Genomic DNA, 19,619 nt, shown 5'->3' with positions numbered 1-19,619 from the left:
ACATGTGAGAGATACCAAAATGCCTGCTCCTGTCCCTGTCCAGGGAGCCAAAGCAGAAGCACCAGTGGTCTCTTCTACCCTAGCCCTGGATGCTACGGGCAGTCATGGTCCAGTAGACAGGGACCAGAATGGACCTGTCCCCATTTGTGATAACATGGCTTTCAACCAAAAGGAATAGAAAAAAAAAATGCTTGACAACCGGAGATTAAATTATTCACATTGCAGTAAACTTCTTTTTAAGGTCTCTGAGAATTAGGAGAGGAGAGTCATGTGCAAATATCAGCTGTGCAGGGCCAGGCCGGCAGGACTGGCTCTCCCTGCAGCTGCACCTGGCCCTCCCCGAGTGGGGATGTGCTACAGGCATTGCTGGGCCCCTGAGGAATAGGCACAGAGCTTTCCGCCCTGTGTTGGGGCACATGTCCTGTGGCAGCTCTCCACTCCTTCACAGTAGAGGACCTGGCCACCAGAGCCACCTTTGTCTGCAGCCCCTCCCTAGCTCCAAGCTGGGAGGGAGGGGCTAGCACTTGGGTCTGGGCACTCCTCCCAGGAAGGAAGGCCTGGGATGGCTGTGAGACAGGCTGTCACGCTCCTTCACGCTGAGTCCTGGTCCATGCTGCAGCCTAGTGCTTCAATATCACTGCTGATGTCTGAGATCATGCGGTCCCACTCATCCCCCTCTGAGGGCGCTGAGCGGTCATCAGGGCTGCCTGTGGTCCTGTTCCCATTGGTGGTGGATGTGGAGGTGGTGCTCAGAGCACGGCGATGCCTGCCAAAGCTGTCAGTGATGATGCCACGGCCGTCTTTCACGCCAATGGTCTCCAGGAAGTTTTCAAAGTGCTGACTGTCCTTCTCAGGTATAAAGGGCCTCAGACCTGCCAACATATGACCCCAGAGTGACACCTCAGAGGGTGGCTCAGGACCCCCACACCACACAAGCCGTGCCCTGGAGCAGGTTTAATTAACAAGGGCCCCAGCTATGAACAGCTTGCAGTCTGTCAATCTCACCCGCTTTGGCTTTGAGGCATGACATCAGCTAAGGGTCTGTGACCTTCAAAGCCCCTGTCTAATAGGATAGAAAGCAAAAGCCACAAAGCCATTGGCAAAGATGTCTGTCCTCAGAGCCAGGACTCATGCCAAAACCAGTCCTACTCAGAAAGACCAGTATCTCAGAATCCCAGAACCTTGATGTGGGCAGGCAGGCTGGGCCCATCCAGACAGGATAAGGGTTTCATGGCCACAGCAGATGAGTTTACAGACAGCACTCTCCTGAGGTGGAGCCTCACTTACACTACTAATTACAGAACACAGGAGACAGAAGGTAAGGCGCTTAAGGTCACCCCCCCTTACACAGAGTTTGAGGCCAGCGTGACCTGCATGAGACTCTGTACTCCTACAAAAACCTGCTTAGGTTGTGGCCAGGAGGCGGTAGAGAGGCCTCGAGGCTAACAGAAGCAGAGGCCTGAAGCGGCAGTACCCACAGCTCAATTCTCTTCCAGCCTTCGTTTTCTGAGATCCAAGCTAATCTTGAATTTGCTATCCCCCTGCCTCTGTCTCCCAAGTGTTCAGATTATGGCTGGGTCCTATCATGCATGACTCGACTGCCATTTCTGGCATAGAGGCAGCTGAGAACAAAATGGGAAGGAGCTGGCCTCAGGCTTCTGAGTGTGCATCCTGGGCTGGATGCCAGGGGCCTGGAACATGGGCCTTACTGGGTACCTGGTCCTGAGGAAGTGAGGAGCTCAGACTAGAGCTTTATTGGGTACCTGATCCTGCAGGAAGTGAGGAGCTCAGACTAGAGCTTTACTGGGTACCTGATCCTGCAGGAAGTGAGGAGCTCAGACTATGGGTACCTGATCCTGCAGGAAGTGAGGAGCTCAGACCAGAACCTTACTGGGGACCTGGTCCTGCAGGAAGTGAGGCTCAGACTAGAGCCTATCTCCAGTCCTTCCCTACCGAAGACAGCCCTAGGCCAGCAGCTGGTGCTCACCCGGCCAATACAAAGCAAGATCAGCTGGCCTCCCTTGGTTACGGACAGGGAGCACTGGGAGAACCCCAGAGCTTTTAGAGAGCTGCTGCCAGCTCACTGTTCTTCTGGGTGTGAGGCTGATGCAGCAGACCTGACACCTAGGCTGGCCGTGGCTCTGAAGAATGTGCCAGGCACTTTGGGTGTCATGTACAAAGATGGGTCCTTCTATCTACATAGTCTTTGCTTTTCCACTCAACAAATTTCTACATGCTCCCCAAAACCCACTGACAAAGACACCCCCTTAAATAGTCCCTAGACTCTTCCCAGTGGCAGTTCTGACTTGATGGGTTTTGTCTAGACTCAGTCTCAGGACCCTTTTCACACTTCCTGGCAGAGCCCATCAGCTCAGCTCAGGGATCTAAGGAGTAAGTCCTGCAGCCTCAGCCAAGCTGTGATGAGACGCACGTGGAGGAGCGCTCCTGTCTGAACTCTGCACATTCCCAGAGGGGACCAGTGGCCCTCCCGGCCCCACTCACCAAGCAGCAGGAACTTGCGGCTGTCTCCATAGAGCTGCCGCAGGCTGATGCAGAACTCATGGATGGAGGCCCCGTTGCGGTATTCATGCAGCAGGGCTGCAAACTGCTGGATCTCCTGTGATGACAGCTTGGTACGTAACTGAGGGGAAAGGAGTGCAGAGAAATGAGGGCTTGGCGTGTGCCTGCTACGTACCAACCGTGTGTGTCTTGTCATCAGGCTCAGCAGAGGAACTACACGGAGAAGCAGGGCAAACACAGATCTGCTGACTTGAAACAAAAAGGTCCTCAGTAGGGCTAAAGGGCATGAAGCCAGCTCTGCATGGAGCAGCAAGGGCACACACGTGACCTGGGGTACACACGTCAAAGACAGAGGCAGGAGGCCTAGGCACCACTGGAACTGCTGTTCCTAACCAGAACCAGCATGGGCCAGGCCAAACAACCCAGCGCCAACTCGGGCCCACAGACCCCACAGACCCCACAGCCCCACGGTAGAACCAGGCCAGCGATGGGGCTCTGCCTACCGTGAGCATGTAGTCCTGCAGCAGCTCCGTGGCGCTGGTACTCAGCTCACTCTCGCTGACCGTCTTGCTGTGGGGGGATGCCTGCATGCAGAAGGGCAAGGGCGGCAAGCCCCCCACATCCCCAGAGTCCGGGAAGCAGCTGCAAAGGCACAAGGTACAATGTGGGTGGGGCCTGCTGTCCTGTTCACAAATACGACCATATGAGCAAAGGACACTGACTAAGGAAGACTGCTTGGTGTCAGTCACACACGGAGACTGAGGAGATCCCAGGAGTCAGCCAACCTTAGTGGGCCGTGGGCAAAGGGAGGGAGAGCGAGGGCAGAAGGCTTGGCCCTCTGCAAGGGGGTCAGGAAGGCTGGGAGAACGCACAGGCCGAGCTAACAGGCTTTAAAAGGGTACAAGGCACCACCATTTTGTGTCTTTTCCAAGGTCCCTTCTGTAGGTCACAGAAGGTAGGGAACGAGAAAGGACTGGCGGGGCTCTAGAGGTGGACACGGGGGATACTGGACTCTGTGGTGCTGAAGAGACTTGTGGGGCCGAGCTAGATAGAGATCAGACACGAGACCCAGCAATCAGTGCTTGCACTCACAAGGTGCTGGCGTCGGCGTCATAACTGTCCTTCATGTCCACTTTCGTGGAAGAGTCATCTGTGCAAAGACAAAGAACACACAGAGGGCTTTCAGGGGCTGGCAGGTGTTTCAGGCCCAGGCGCCCAGCTGGCTCGACACTGAGCACTCCGTGCAGGTAAGCCCCATGTCACATCTATAGGAAGGAGTCCAGCTTGTACCCTGGAACGTGCTGAGTGACCAAGGCAAGGTCCCCAGACTTGAGCCCACATCACCCTTGAGGACTTTTTCAAACACACATCCTGTCACAGGCTGGGATGACGTCCACAGAGAACTCACAGATGGCCAGCTGCTTTTGGAGATGTGCTCAGCTAAATTGGAGGCAATGAATGCCACTTGTCCCAGGTTACCCAGCAGAAGCCACAGAGCTGGGCAGTTGATCTCAGCCTGGACAAGCCGAGTGCCCCGGTATAGCAGAGATCTGGCCCACGGCAGTAGCCTGTGTAATACCCAGTAAGTACCACTCTGTGTAGTTAGGACTACACTGTACTTTTCCAGCCCCGAGGAAAGACACTCCCAACAACAGGACTGGCAGTGAACAAAGGCTCTCGGGGAGATGGAGTCCTGAGTGAGGCTACCTGGGAGTGGGAGACAGTGATGGGGAGGGACCGGGTACATGCGATGGCCTCTGAAGATGTCACATCCACTCCTGGGGTTGTGACTGCAACAGTGCAAGGCAAACACTAATAAAGGTTACTAAAGAGAAGACCTGAGACAGGGAGAGGACCTGAATTGTGCTGGGGGAATCTGATGTGGTTTGGATTAGGAAACGTCCCTCCAAAAAGGCTCATGTACCAAAGCCTTGTCCTAGCTCATGGCACTATTTCAGGAGTTTTGGAAACCTGAAGACGTGGGGCTTAGCTGTGCAAGTAGGGTCATTGGGGCTATGTGCACTGGAACCATATCACGTCCAGAAGCCCCCTGCCTCTCTGCTTCCTGGCCACCAGGAAGTGACGTCTTTGTTCCTCTTGATTTCCTACCATGATCTGTCTCATCGTGGCCCAGGGAACAGGTCTGGCCACAGACCGAAGCCTCAGAAGCCGTGAGCCAGGCAAACACTTCCGGAAGTGTTCCTTAGTAGACAGGTCATGTCATGGTCAGGAAAAGCCCAACACAGCTCCCGTGTGTGTCAGCGGGAGGTGTGGCCATCATCGAGAGAGGCAGAGATGCACACGCAGTGATTAGGGAAGCCTCTAGAACAGTGGTTCTCATGAGACCTGGTGACTCAACCCCCTCGGGGGTCACAAATCAGATATCCTACACATCAGATGTTTACACTGGATCCATTAACAGTAGCAAAATTACAGTTCTGGAGTAGCAATGAAAATAACCTTATGGTTGGTGGTCAGCACAACCTGAGGGACCGTATTAAAGGGTCGCAGCGTTAGGAAGGTGGAGAAGCACTGGAGTAGAGGCTGGCAAAGGCGGGGAACTGGAGCCTCTGGAGCGTCTAGAAAGGACTAAGCTCCACGAGCTTGGGCTGTTTGAGCACTGGGGTCTGTCAGCTGCGGTCAGACGTACCTTCAGTGAGCTTTCTCACAGTGAACTGTGGTGGCTAATTTTAGTTTGATTGGATTTGAGATCAACTAAGAGAGAGGTGACTGACCGTCTGGGTCAGTCGTGAAAGCATTTCCTGGAAGGACCAACTGAAGAGCGGAAGATCCTCCCCCAGAGAGGGCGGCTCTGCCAGTGGCGTGGCCAACTGTAGAGCTGTCTGAGGAGGTGAGTGCGGCCGCTCACCTGCTGTCTTTGCTCCTCCTCCTCAGTGCGCCCACCCTGTCGCTGACAGTCCCCCAGGCCTTTAGCACCATTTGGAACTGCTGAAGAACCCAGCCTGACAGACTGAGCAGACACTGAGTTCAGCCTTTCCAGTGTGCTGACAGATCGCTACTCCTGGACTACCCAGCCTGCGCTGCGTGGGCCAGTCCAATGGCTCTCCTTGTAGTATATATTCATTCTATGGGTTTGTTACCTAAAGAACGCTAATAGATTATACTATCAGAACTAGGGCCTTTGCAGAGAGAAATCTGAGTGTGTGGTTCGTAGGCCTTTGAAACTGGCCTGTAGGAGGAATGTTTTAGAGTCTGAACTTAGGGCTTAATGGGACATGCTCATAGTAGTCTGGAAAGCCAGAATGGAACAGAAATGCACTTGGTGAAAACTGTGCTCCTAAGTTTCAGATACGGAATAGGCTCTATTGGGAACTAGGGAGGGCCACTCTGGTAAAGAAGCTGGCGGGGTTGGGGATTTAGCTCAGTGGTAGAGCGCTTGCCTAGGAAGCGCAAGGCCCTGGGTTCAGTCCCCAGCTCCGAAAAAAAAGAACCAAAAAAAAAAAAAAGAAGAAGAAGCTGGCAGTGTCCTGTGCCCCTATGCCCTGGAAATGGCTTCCAAGTATGGAAACTGGTTTTGGGGCGGTAAAGGTCTGTCATATGTTCTGGGGAGAGACTGGACTTTTGAACAGTATTGGGACTGTCAAGGATCACAGGGACTTCTGAAGTCAGAATGAATTGATTTTGCATCAGTTGATTGCCAGGAGCATGCTGGGAGGGGCCATGGGCAACTGGTTTGAATGTGAACTATTTCCCAAAGGTTGTTCCAACACTGGTCACGGGATTGAGCACTTTGTCCTAACTGGTGGCACTGTTTGAGACGCAGTGGAGCCTTGCTGAGGGAAGGCTCACAAGCTTTGGTGTGTGACAGCCTGGCCCCACTTGCTCATCTCCTGCTCTCCCAACTAAGGACACAAGCGGACGTGACAGAGCCTTCTGACTCCTGCGGCCACGCCTTCCCCTCCACGAGGGACAGACAGGCAATAGTCCATTCCTCCCTTACACGGCCATCTTTCAGGTACTGGGTATAGCAATGAGAAAAGTAACACATATAAGAAGTGTGCTGATTTGAAACATGGTCTGGCTATGTAGCCCAGGCTGGCCTCAAACTAGTAGCAATCCTCCTGCCTCTGTTTCCTGGGTTCCAGGATTACAGGTATATGTCACCACACCCAGACAGGAAATATCTACTGACTGACAGGAGGTCTGCACCGCACTACGTCAGCTCTCATGGTGGTGCAGAGAGAGGTGCTGGCCCTCCAGGGTCCTCTGGCTCTTCCTGCCTCTCTCCAGTCTCCTGGTCTCTCAGCCTCCCACAAAACCTCAGCAACCTCAAGCAGTCTGCCTGCGGTCTTGCAAGGGACCACACGCTGAGAGCAGCCCAGGTATACCAAAAGGGAGGGTCCTCAAAGCATGCTCCGCCTGCCCAGTTCCCCTGCAGCCCTGTCTGGGAACAGCTCCTGTGAACGCTCACAGCACCCCCTCGCTTCCATCCCACATACCGCTTTGCAGTGACAACCGCTCCCCCTCCTCCGTCCAACATGCCGCTGTGCACTGACAACCGCTCCCCACGCCGCTGTGCACTGACAACCGCTCCCCACACCGCTGTGCACTGACAACCACTCCCCCTCCTCCATCCCACATACCGCTGTGCACTGACAGGTGGTGGGTAGGGGTGGAGGCCCCGTCGAATATTGCTCGGTCCAGAAAGTCGATGGTGGACTCTGTGTAGACGATCTGGAAGACCTGGCTGAGCAGGGAGCACAGTTCTTCAGCGGCGACCTACCGTGAAGGAAGAACAGCAGCTGTCCTCAGCACTTTCCCAGTCTCTAGGGTACATAATCTCTCAGAGGTGTCACAAACACAAGTGGGGAGCAGACCAGGACCAGTGACTCTCCCAGCCCAGAGGGTTCTCACACGACAGAGACAATGCCCGAGAAGAGACTGTGGCCCAGGGTAGCCTCACAGGCCAACACGGTGTTGGCATCGGCTTTGCCACGGGTCTCACTTTTGACCTTAGAGACATTTCCAAAAGAAATGTAACAGCGTGCTGTTTAAAACAGGGCTTCTTTAGAGGGTTAATTCTGTCCAGAACTGTAGATGTGACAGTATCTGGGGGACTCTGCTCAACACTCTACAGTGCACGGGTAGCTGCCCACAATGAAGTATTTGATCATTTGATTAGCATGTGGGCTAAGCTAGAGGACGTTTAGGTGGGCAGTCACCATTAGCCAATGAAAGTAAGAGGCAAAAACCACGTGGAAGATGTAAGTGATTCCTAAGGCTCCCCTCTGTGCCACTGTGGCGTCCATGTGCTGAGGAAATGCTAACTTTGTTTGAAGCACCAGGTGGGTATGGTATACAGGTCACCATGGCTGTAGCCATCACTGTCAGTCGGTGTGGGGGTGGAGAGAGGCATTCCGAAGAGGAGACAGGTAAACACTCTACGGACCATCTCAGGGATGGTGCTGGGGCACTGGCCAAGAGGGAGCCCAAAGGCAAGGGTGGCAGAGGAGAAAGAGGTAGATCTAGGTATGGGAGGTGGCTCAGGAGCCGGGGAATGTGGGCTGCTGTGGTTATAGGTGGGGCATTGACTAGGACATGGGCAGGGCTTGGTCAGGGAGAAACAACAGGAAAGGACAACGTCTGCAAGTAGTGCTAGGCAGAGCTGACGGAAGGGCTGACTAAGGCCAGGGGTCTAAGTGGGGCCGTGAGGAATGGGATGGGATCCAGTCTTGGGCAGGGCTGGGCTGGAGGCAAGGCAACTTCTGATCACAGGCAGGACCAGGCTGGGAGCTGGGTCTTGGGCAAGGCTTGGACTAAGGATAGGCAGAGGCTGTGGATCGCTCTGGTCCACAACACGGAGGTCTCACCTTGCTCTCTGTGGCCATGATGACCAGGCAACAGGCCTCTACTGGCCCCACTGCACTTTCTGACAAGGAGCCTGCGCTGAGGCCTCTAGAACCTTCCGCACACAGACTTTGGCTGGGAGAGATGCCTGGGTCCTGGGCTGAGAAGTAAACACATGGGTTAGTGCGTGCATGGAGGGCAGGAACATTCACTCCCCAGGGGCCCGTGAGACGTCTCAGTGGGAAAGCACTTGCCGTGCAAGGCTGACAACCTGAGCTCCATCCCCAGAAATGCACGTAATGGTGGAAGAGGAGAAGCCACTCCACCAGGCTGTCCTCTGACCTCCACATGCATGCCACGGCACACGCGTTCACCACAGCAATATGCACACACCCACAACATCGAGCGTGTGTGTGCGTGCGTGCGTGCGTGCATGTGTGTTTAAAATAAAAAAATAAATCAATAAATAAAATGCAGCCCCTAGTCCTTCCAAACAAAACTAGCTTGTGGGAAGCGCACCTGAGCACCCATCTTCATATCCCACTGTGTGCCACGCTACGCGGCTGCTGCTCGACTGCTTAGAGCTACATAAAGGCTCGCAGGACCCAGACTACAAATAATCCCAGCAGCGGTCCCTGTCTCAACGGAGGGGCTCGCAGGACTCAGACTACAAATAATCCCAGCAGGGGTCCCTGTCTCAACGGAGTTTGGGCGCAAGGCGCTCTCCTCCTCCAGATGGATAAACTAAAGCCTGTGAATGGTCTAGCTGTGGATAAGGTCAAGGCCTAAGGCCACATCCTCATACTGTACACAGAACATATACACAGGAAACGCACTTGGTTCCGCAGCTGACCAGGGAGTGGGGCTAAGCACCTGGAAGGGCACTGGGACTGTATGTTAAGCTTAGAGGTGGCCCTGTTGTCACTGTCCTCAGGTGTGTGCAGAAGGCAAAACTGGAGAAACATGAGGCTTTCGTTACAGCCCTGGGAACACAGGCAGAGACAGGCTTAGCCAGAGAGAGGTGGGAGTGCAGACAATGGCCATGAAACACCATGAGAACCTGCGACAACAGTGTCCTTACAACAGCCACTGACCACAGAGCTTCTGAGTGTAAGAACCATGACGAGGCTATATTGAATTGTGCAGCACAGGCTAAATCACACCCAGGGCTTGATCACTTTTTTTTTTTTTTTTTTTAAAGATTTATTTATTTATTATATATAAGTACACTGTAGCTGTCTTCAGATACACCAGAAGAGGGCATCAGAACTCTTTACAGATGGTTGTGAGCCACCATGTGGTTGCTGGGAATTGAACTCAGCACCTCTAGAAGAGCAGTCGGGTGCTCTTAACCACTGAGCCATCTCTCCAGCCCCCATTGATCACTTTTAACTAATAACTAGCTCAGTGGTCTTCATCTTGTTCATGTGCTCCCATAGCGACATATTAGATACAGGGGGCAAACTAAATATGCCGCCAAAGTCAGGCACGGTGGAGCATGCCTGCAAGGTCAGCACTGGGGAGACAAGAAGCAGAAGAATCACCGTGAGCTCAAGGCCTTCCTGGGCTAGCCGGTGAGCTTCAGACCAGCCTCAGACTAACACTGTCTCAAAAAAATTAAATATATTAAGTGAACATGAATTTTTAAAAAAAATAGAGGGTTAGGGATGTATGTGTATAGGGCTGATATGTATATGCCCCACCCTCACACACAGAGAGAGTCTATGGATGTATTACTATAAGTCATTTCACTTCTTTCTATTTTTGTTAACATTTTAAATTAGCTTCTTGGCCCTCGGTGGGCAGCTGCGAGGTGTGGGTACCAGCCAGTTGCCATCTGTGACGCTGTCACGGCTACCCTCTGGGCAGCAGGCCGAGACAGCCACAGGCTGCTCCATGCCACCAGCTTCAGACTGCCACCTGTCTTTCCTCCATCATTCAAAACCCTTTGGCAGACACAGGCAGATACACAGGTCCCTGGTTCACCCCCTCTCCAAGGAGAATGGACCCTGATCTCCCCACACTAGACTGCCTCAAACTCTAGCAACCCTCTGCACAGAGGAGGCACAGGTACCGGCCCCATGCAAGGAGGCGCCCAGGGCACATTACTGACCCATCCGCCTGGCTCTGGGTGGGGAAACTACACGTCAAAACCCAAACCAGCCCATGTGCCTGAATCAGGGGATGCACATATGCTCCCGCCAGCGTGAGGCCAGGCCCTGGGACACAGGGCGCATTCTCTGCTGGTGAGAGGAGAGGACTCTCAGTACTGTTTGTCATGTTTTTGGAATGTTCCTTATATGGAGGGAAATCTCTATTTTCTCTTCCTTAACAATTTATTCTAATGATTTAAGTAGAGAAACATTCCTGCAGCATGAGAAATACAGGGACCACTTCTCTAACCAGCTTAAAATACTCGCAGGAACCCACTCAGGAGCCAGTCTCCTCCCTCTCTGTCTCTGAGGGCCAAGAGCCAAAGGATCTCCTTGGTGATGCTGGACTGAGTGGCTGGGGTCTAAGCCAGAAGGAACCAGTTCAAGGACACCTACTGTCACCCACCAGTGAGAGGAGACTCAGGAGCTCCTCTTAGGTCTATTCTAGATGCTAACTGAGGTAATTCATGTCAGATACTTTGTACTAGTTTGAGTCATGTTAAATTGGCATTTTTACAGGTTAAAATAGTGACAATTTCATACTGCTCAATCTAATTCAATGCCAAGCATCGAACAGACAGGCCCACTCAACTCTGAGAAGAAAAACCAAGCACAGTGACTCGGATGCTGAACACGCGGCAAAGACGCGGCCGCAGGGTGGCGCTACCAGGAAGTGAGAAAGTTTCAGGAAGTGCTTTGGTCACTGGAGCACACCATCAAAAGAGACCATGGGCCCAACCCTCTTCCTCTTTTTGGCTTTCTGGCTGTGAGGCGGGCAGCTTTGTGCATCCCTACCTGCACCAAAAGCCTAGAAGCAACAGTCTCTTGATCACAGACTGGAACCTCAGAAGCCATGAGCCAAACAAGCCTTTCCCCATTGTGGCAGGCTGAGTGAGGTGGCTCACTAGTGTAATCCCATTACTGAGAAAGTTGGGGCAGGACTGCTGTGAGTTCGAGGCTGCCTTGGACCTCAGAGTGAATCCCAGGTCAGATGAGATTAGAGTGAGAGCTTAACTAAAGCAAGCCTTGGCACATATAAGTTAAATAATTCAAGGGGAGCTTGCTCAGACGGGACTGGTGTCTGCATGAGGGCAAGTATCTACCACATATATCTACATATGTGTGTGGATGTGACTGGGCTGAGCAGGCAAGTGCATTCGAGTCTGCGGCTTCTGTGACATATGCAACTGTGTGTGTGTGGTATGTGTGGTATGGGACACGTGAGTTGTGTAAGAGGAAATATAGTATCTAAGTGTGCTAGGCAGGCGATGAGCCATTCCTTCTACATAGACAAGGCAGAGCAGCTAAAACTCCTTCACGATCCTCCAGCTGCTGGAGTTGACCATAGCACTTCAACCAGCATTATAAGCCAGACACCCTTTCACACCGTGAAAAAGGTGAGACCATCTGACCCTTGTGCCTTGTCACCAGCCCTCCGGGGCTGGCTTTGGGATCATCCCAACCACTCACAGTGACCCAGCAAGCCTAGGCCAGTGTGCCTGTGCCAAGACAGGTAGGGCAGGTTCTCCCCTCATTTCTCACTGGCTCAAATGTTGGGGTGGACACCTAGAAGCTCGTAGAAGCTTGTACACTAGTGTGAAGGATGGCAGGCCTTGTGAGCAGCCGCAGAGGAGGGGCACAGCCAGTGGAAGGAGCACCCTGCTGTCTGAACAAGGGGGCAGCACAGGGACCAGGGGAACTGGCTTTGCTGTCTCAGCTTTGGGAACACTGGGGCTCAAAATGTAGACTGGAGGCCAGATATGACGGGGCACACCTTTAACTCCAGTGTCCAGGAGGTAGAGGTGGGGAGATCTCTGAGAGTTCTAAGACAGCCAGTGCTATAAAGAGACCCTGTCTCATTAAAAACAAACAAACAAACAAACAAAACAACAAACAGAACAAAACAAATGTGGATTGGGCTCAGAAGTCCCTGTCACAGCTTTCAGTCACCACTTTCTTTCTGGGGGTCCACTGTACCAACACAATGGAGGCAACATCAATAACGGGGAGCAGGGGTTAAGGAGTCACCAGGAGAAAGGTGTTTTTGAGACAGAGTCTCACTATGTCGTTCTGGCTGTCCTGGAACTCACTCTAAAGACCAGGCCTCGAACTCACAGAGATCCACCTATCTCTGGCCACATCTGGCCCAGGAAAAGCCTTATTAGAACACTGACCCTGAATTTTGTCTTCCTCAAGTCTCCAAAGGCCCCGAGTGTGACAGGGACCCTGGGGCAGAAGCTCATGGCAGGAAATCTAGTTTATAGACATAATAGGTGACGGCACCTAGCCTAGACCTGCAGAAGCCACCTCTACCACGTCAGGAAAACCAGGGATCCTCCTTGGGACACAGACCTCCAGGCTGCCATCCCCGCAATCCATACCTGTCTTCAGGACCACCAGGTGTGCAGCATCATCTCGGACATAGGAGACAGCAGCGATGTCGTGGATGGGCACCCTGAGGATAATGTCCTCCCCATCCCTCCAGGCCAGCTTGACATTGTAGGCGGACAGACTGAGCACAGCATCATGCTCCTGAGTCAGGTGCCCAGGGAGTTGGTGGGACCGCTGCAAAGAACCACAGGCATCAGAAACGCTGGGCCACTGTATCGAGCTCTCCTCGGGGAGCGCTGTGCTGGCTAAAGTCCACACAACTGGTTCTAAGCCAAGGAGAGGTGACAAAAAGTGCTGCTCCCCTCAGTATAGTGGTCCTTGCTCCAAGTACATGAACATGCTTGAATCATGTAGGGGACTCTTCTGGAACTACCTTTTAGATCCAGATTTTCAGTATCTAGAAATATCTTCGAACTGAGTTTGGGAAGCAGCCCAAAGCCAAGTCTAGAGAAAAGGTCCCAACTAAGAGACCTTTGTAGAAGACTTTGTAGAGCCAAGAACACCCACGGAGTGAGAGAGCCAGGTGGCCCCTCCAAGGCTGGGGTCAAAGGTGAGGGCACCACAGGCTGATGCAGGCTGTAGCAGAGCGTGTGCAGGAGGGGCGCTTACCTTTGCCTTGTCTATGAAATGCAGGATTTCCGTCCTACTGGAAGGGTTCAGGTAGCCAGGAATGGATGTTAACTGCCCTAAATACTGCAAGAGAGGAGGAAAGAGTACCGAGAGAAACAGTCAGGACTACTGTCGCTACAGAGCGCAGACCCACGCCTGTCCCCGGGCCAGCAGCCCATCCATTTTCCAAAGTTTCAGAAGAGCCCTGCATTTTTTTTTTTTTTAAATTCAAGACAGGGTTGTCCTGGAACTCACTCTGTACGTACTTACAGTACGTATCTATCTACGTGTCTGTCTGTCTGTCTGTCGTGTGGTTTGGGTGTTTGTTTTTACTTGCAGGTATGTCTGTGTTTGCCAGGGTCCTCTGGAAGAGCACTGGTACTTTTAACCACTGAGCCATCTCCAGCCCCTAGGCTTACTGAAGTCCCGGCAGCTGTACATGATCTTCCCACATTTCCTACTGCTCTGTGTTCACGACTGGCACCAGAAATCTCAAGTCACAAAGATATCTCAAGACTAGCTTCGGTAGCATAGGGACCTAGATGGCAGATGTCTCCTGCTTACTGTTGGGGCACTGAGTTTAGCCCCACTAAAAGAGAAAAAACACAAAACCCAGCTCAGTCAACGAATGCACACAAGTGGAAAAGCGAAGTGCCATAGCTTGAATGCACACCCAGAATTCACGTCTGACACTTAACCCTTAAGTCAGAGCACTGAAAGGTGGGTTGGGGCGGGCAGGGGGCGTTAGGCCACAGAGGCTCTGCCCTAGAAATGAAGGGATGGCACACTAGCAGAGGCAGGACCTTGTTTCATCTTTTTAGTTTGCATGTGTGTCTGCATGCCACCTGTGTGCCTGGTGCCCACGGAGGCAGAAGGCACAGGATCCCTGGAACTAGAATTACACACTGCATGTGAGGTACCACATGGGGGGTGGGAATAAAACCAGGATCCTCTGAGAGAGGAGCTGCTCTCTGCTCCTAGCCACCGAGTTGTGTCTACAGCCTCTCAGGTCCCCCTCTCTCCCGCCCCCTGCACTTACAGATGGTTGTAAGCCACCACATGGGTCCTGCGAAGGGAATTCAGGTCCCATGAACTATATTTTTAGTTTTTAATTTTATAATTACTATATGTGAGTATGGTGCATGCACACGCATGTGTGTGTATGTGTCTATGATACATGTGTGTACGAATAATGTGAATAAATGTTTTGACTGCATACCTATGCACCACATGCATGCTTGATACCCATGGGGACCAAAAGAGGGCATTGAATTTCCTGGGACTAAAGCTTTAGACAGTTGTGAGCCACCATGTAGGTGCTGGCAATCAAACCCAGGTCATCTGGAAAAGCAGCAACTACTAAAGATCTCTCCCACCCCTTCTATTTTTCTTGACAGGATCTTGCTATATTCTGGTTAGCCTCAACTCACTCACTATACAATGCAGGCTGGCCTTAAACTCCCAGCACCCACAAGGCCGCTCACTACCGTTTCCGGGACATCCAATGCTGCCTTCTGGCTTCTTCAGGCACCAGGTGACACACATGTGGTGCACACACACATTTACAGGAACTCACATATACACAATATAAAAAATACAGGAAATGGGGCTGGGGATTTAGCTCAGTGGTAGAGCGCTTACCTAGGAAGCGCAAGGCCCTGGGTTCGGTCCCCAGCTCCAAAAAAAAAGAAAAAAAAATACAGGAAATAACCTGATCAGAATCTGTGCTCTACATGAAGTAATATGTAAATAAAGATAAAATCAAATCTTCTATTTTCTATTTTAACTGCCCTAAAAGCAGCTGATTGAAAATAAAACCAGCAATAGTCACTGGGTGAGGGTAGCATAAGAGTGAGTAAAACAGAAAAAACAAAAGTTACTTGGATGTGGGATGGATTGAGCATCCTGAGTATCAGCATGATGATGCCTGTGGTAGTTTGAAGAGCTACATAAACTCGCGTGTCTGAATGCTTGGTCCATAGGGAGTGGCACTATTAGGTGTGGTGGGGGGGATGCCTTTGAGGTCTCCTATGCTCAAGCTCCACCCAGAGTGGAGTTCCAGTCTCCTCCTGGCTGCCTTTGGATAAAGATGTACAGCTCCCGGCTCCTCCTCCAGCACCATGTCGGTCTGCACGCTGCCGAGCTTCCCACCATGATGATAATGATAATCCAGCCCCCAACTGAATGTTTTCATTCGTAAGAGTTGCTGTGGTCATGGTGTCTCTTCACAGCAATAAAATCTGAACTAAGGCAATGCTCAAAAGTCTCAAACTGTGCAGTGTTTGGGCTGCCAGGGATGCTCAACTGTGCCATAAGCATACAAATGTGCCAGTGCCAGAAAAACTCCAGGATCTGAAACACCGTCAGTGCTGACCTGGTAAGGGTTGCAGTCTTCAGTAGTAAAACAGCCACAACCACACATGAAACAGGACTACACTGTCTGAAACTGGAGAAAGGTTCGCTGTAAATGCTTTCTGCAAATCCCAAGGCATTAAATTAAATTAAACTTGTGTGTGTGTGTGTGTGTGTGTGTGTGTGTGTGAGAGAGAGAGAGAGAGAGAGAGAGAGAGAGAGAGAGAGAGAGAAATATAACTGTACAAAGTGCTCAAATAAAACCAGAGAAAGCAGAAAAGAGAAGGAGAAAAAGAAAACAAACCCAGGGAAGGCCAAAGGCTAACTATACTAAGTGTTAACCTAGCTACATTAGTACTTACTGGCATACGAGTGGCCTAAATATACCAATTCATAGAGAGACTGGGTACTGGGGACATAGCATATGTGAGGCCCTAGTTTTAATCCCATTAAAAGCACACACTCACGAGGATGGGGAGATAGCCTATCGGGTAAAAACACTTGCTATGCAAACACAAGGACCTCGGTTCAAATCCCCAGAGTCAATGTAACAAGCTGGGCACAGTCCCATAGGTGCCTGTAACCCTAGTACTGTGGGTGGTTGAGACAGGAGGATCGCCAGACTTGCTGGCTGCCTGCCTAGTTCAGTAAGAAACCCTGTCTCAAGGGAATATAGTAGAAAGTGACAAAGCAGGACACCTGATGCTCTTTTCTCTGGCCTTTGTGAAACTATAGGCTTATATACACACACTTAAGGAAAAAAGGACAGATACTGTCAGACTGACTTTACTTATTTTATTATATTGGAATTGTTTGTTTTGAGACAGGGTCTCTCTGTTACCCTGGCTGTCCTGGAACAGGCTGGCCTCTAACACAGTTCCTCCTTTCTCTGTCTCCCCGGTGCGGAGATTATAGGCGAGAACCACCCAGACCAGATTAGATTTTAAAATAAGGCAAAATCTAGCTATGTTTTCTACAAGAAAACCACGTTCCTTATGAAGATGCACATAGATTGAGAGGAAGCAGAAACGTTCTCTTGAGGTGGTGCTCAATGAGAGAAAACCAATGCAGTTTAACAGCGAAGATAAAGGCTTCAGATAAGGAAAGTGGAGGGAGCCAGGCCATGCTCAAGCACACATACCTTTGATCCCAGCATTGGAGGTGGGGGGTGGGAGGTGGGAGGTGGGAGGTGGGAGGTGGGGGATGGGACGAATCTCTGTGAGTCGGAGTCCAGCCTGGTCTACAGAGCAAGTTCCAGGACAGCCAGGGCTACACATGGGGGAACCCTGCCCCCATCCCCCCCAAAAAGGGAAAGAAAGGGTAGAGAGACTAGAAGGTTAGCTCAGTGGTAGAGCACTTGCTTGGTGTGTACCATGGACTGAATCCCAGCACCATGGGGGAAATCAGAGATAAAAGAGGCAGACGCACTGATTAAGGAGTCACTTTTTGTTGCTTCATTTTATAGACAGGGTCTCACTATGTAGCTCTGAAGGCACAGAAATATGCCGGCCTCTGACTTCCAAGGCGTGTCCTATCACTTCAACAACCTTAATCAGAAATGGACAGACAAGCAGACGACAGATCAGAAGGGAGCTGGAAAGAGCTCATTGTAAAGTGCTTACTGTGCAAGCCTGAGGACTTGAGTTCTCTCCCTAGCACTCAGTGAGGAAGAACATTCCGGTAATCCTGTGGGGAGGTGGGGGCAGGAGGGTCCCTGAGGCTTGCTGACCAGCCAATCTAGCTAAGTCAGCAAGCTCCAGGTTCAGCAAGGGACACTGCCTTACAAAATAACATGGACGGCAATGGAGGAAGACATCTGGTATTGACCTCTGGCCTCTCCACATGTACACACACACTCATGTCCTGAACATTGCTCCCACCCCCACCCCCCAGCCAGCAAGAAAGACAGAAGTGGCAGCACCACCACTCACTTGGCTGTGCCTAGCAGCCACCATCAGTACCACTCAGCAAAAGTAAGCGGATTCAGTCTTCAGGGCATCCATTTACAGTGACCTACATGTTCTCGGCCATAAATACAACTTACCTTTGAAAGGGCCACTATACAATGTCTGCCTGTAGAAACAATCTACCAAAGAAGAGGAAGAACTCACAGGAGAAACAGACAATCTGAATGATCCAATGGTCTATCAAAGAAATAGAAACTAAAAGCCTCCCTAAACAGAATCCCAGACCCAGACAGGCTCAATAGTGAATTCTACTGAATGTCGGAGAAAGGAACGGGGGTGGAGGGTGTTTCAAGCAGGGCACGGTAGAGCATGCCAGTAACCAAAGCACTCAGGATGTAAAAGCAGGGTCAGGAGTTCAAGGCCAGTTTAGTCTAAGGGGCTGGGAAGATGGGTCAAGTAGGCAAAAACATTTTCCATGGAAATGTGAGACCTTGAGTTAAAGTGTCCAGAAACCACATCAAGTTGGGCATACGAACTTCAGGACTTCTACAGCAAGATGGAAGGCAAGAGGTGAATTCCCTGAGCCAGAGCCTGCTAGCCTGGGGTACGCAGCAGCAAGCAAGAGAGACCCTGCCGTATGACTATTATGACCAACATCTGAGGTTGCCAGCTGCTTTCCACACAAGTGCACACACATCCACATGAACATGAGCACACACACAGCTAGTCGGTGTTATAGTAACACCTATCATCTATCGGGCACAGGTCTTTAATCCCAGCACTTGGGAGGCAGAAGCAGGTCTCTGCGAGTTCCAGGCCAGCCAGGACTACATAGTGAGACCATATCTCATTTACATGATCCTATCTTAAGGCTGTTGGTGAGGAGTGAGCGTGGGGGGTGGGAGTGGGGGGAGAACTTGAAGATAGTGAAGCGATATCCTCTAAACTCTATCACTGCTATAGTCGTGGACTCACAGCGGCTTCAGTCACGGGTAGAGGAGGGGCTCCTGGGATCCTACTCCATCACTGCTGAACTACTGACAGACCCTGGAACGGAACGGTCATTTACTTGTGTCCCCAATTCTGAGCCCACCGCTTTTCAACAGATGACCTCAAACCATGCAGATGGCCCTGGTTAAACTAAGTGGGTCATAAAGCAAAATGAAAAGACAAGAATATGGGAAAGAGATGTTTAATGAAGACAGGGTTGCAGACAGAATGATCAGAGGGGGACAGAGGGAGATGGGGGTACTTTGTACACATATGAAATTGTCAAAGGACGAATTTAATTAACAAAAATGCCTGAAATAAAGCGGCAAAAATAATTTTAAAAAGAAAAGAAGAAATAATTTGTTAAAAGCTCCTTCAGATGCACCGGCTAGTTTTATCTAGAACTTTATTTAGCTAGAACAATCTGGAAGGAGGGAACTTCCACTGCAGAATGCATCCATAAGACCCAGCTGTGTGACATCTTCTAAACTAGCGATCAGGGGCCCAGCCCACCCTGGTGCTCCTGGGTTCTATAGGAAAGCAGGTTGAGCAAGCCATGAGGAGCAAGTCAGGAAGCAGCATCCCTCCATGGTCTCTGCATCAGCTCCTGCCTCCAGGTTGCTGCCCTGACGTCCCTCAGAGATGGACTGTTAGCTGGAAATATGAGTGGAAACAGCCCTTTCTTCCTCTACTTGCTTTGGTCATAGCAGTTCATCACAGCAAGAGTAACCCTGACTAGGACAAGCGATCAATATGATATTGTATTATTAGCTAACTCTCCTATCTTTGTATGTCAAGTGCTAAAACAAAGTACCCTGCTCTGTCTACAATCACACAGGAATCCTAATGTAGTTCCAAGACTTGGGGTCACTAATACAAGGCCCTGATC

The 19,619-nt window shown here is 51.2% G+C and overlaps 1 protein-coding gene across 5 annotated transcripts in view; it reads right to left on the bottom strand.

Annotated features, from left to right (window-relative positions):
• Positions 1–205: 205 nt before the first annotated feature.
• Ccm2 (CCM2 scaffold protein) overlaps positions 206–19,619 on the bottom strand; it is a 45,595-nt gene continuing 26,181 nt past the window's right edge. For all 5 annotated transcript variants that reach the window (XM_087583516.1, NM_001126275.1, XM_087583514.1 and 2 more), the window contains 8 exons: positions 13,482–13,565; positions 12,863–13,046; positions 8,352–8,488; positions 7,125–7,260; positions 3,613–3,670; positions 3,024–3,162; positions 2,503–2,641; positions 206–872 (listed from right to left, as the gene is read on the bottom strand). In XM_087583516.1, the coding sequence (XP_087439642.1) occupies positions 592–872; positions 2,503–2,641; positions 3,024–3,162; positions 3,613–3,670; positions 7,125–7,260; positions 8,352–8,488; positions 12,863–13,046; positions 13,482–13,565 (1,158 nt within the window). In that variant the 3' untranslated portion in view covers positions 206–591. The remainder of the gene's footprint in view (positions 873–2,502; positions 2,642–3,023; positions 3,163–3,612; positions 3,671–7,124; positions 7,261–8,351; positions 8,489–12,862; positions 13,047–13,481; positions 13,566–19,619) is intronic.

Source organism: Rattus norvegicus, chromosome 14 (genome assembly GCF_021556685.1).
Source record: "Rattus norvegicus strain SHRSP/BbbUtx chromosome 14, alternate assembly SHRSP_T2T, whole genome shotgun sequence".
NCBI classification, from domain to species: domain Eukaryota; kingdom Metazoa; phylum Chordata; class Mammalia; order Rodentia; family Muridae; genus Rattus; species Rattus norvegicus.
The sequence above is the reverse complement of the archived record's forward strand: the minus strand, read 5'-3'. Positions and strand labels throughout refer to the sequence as shown.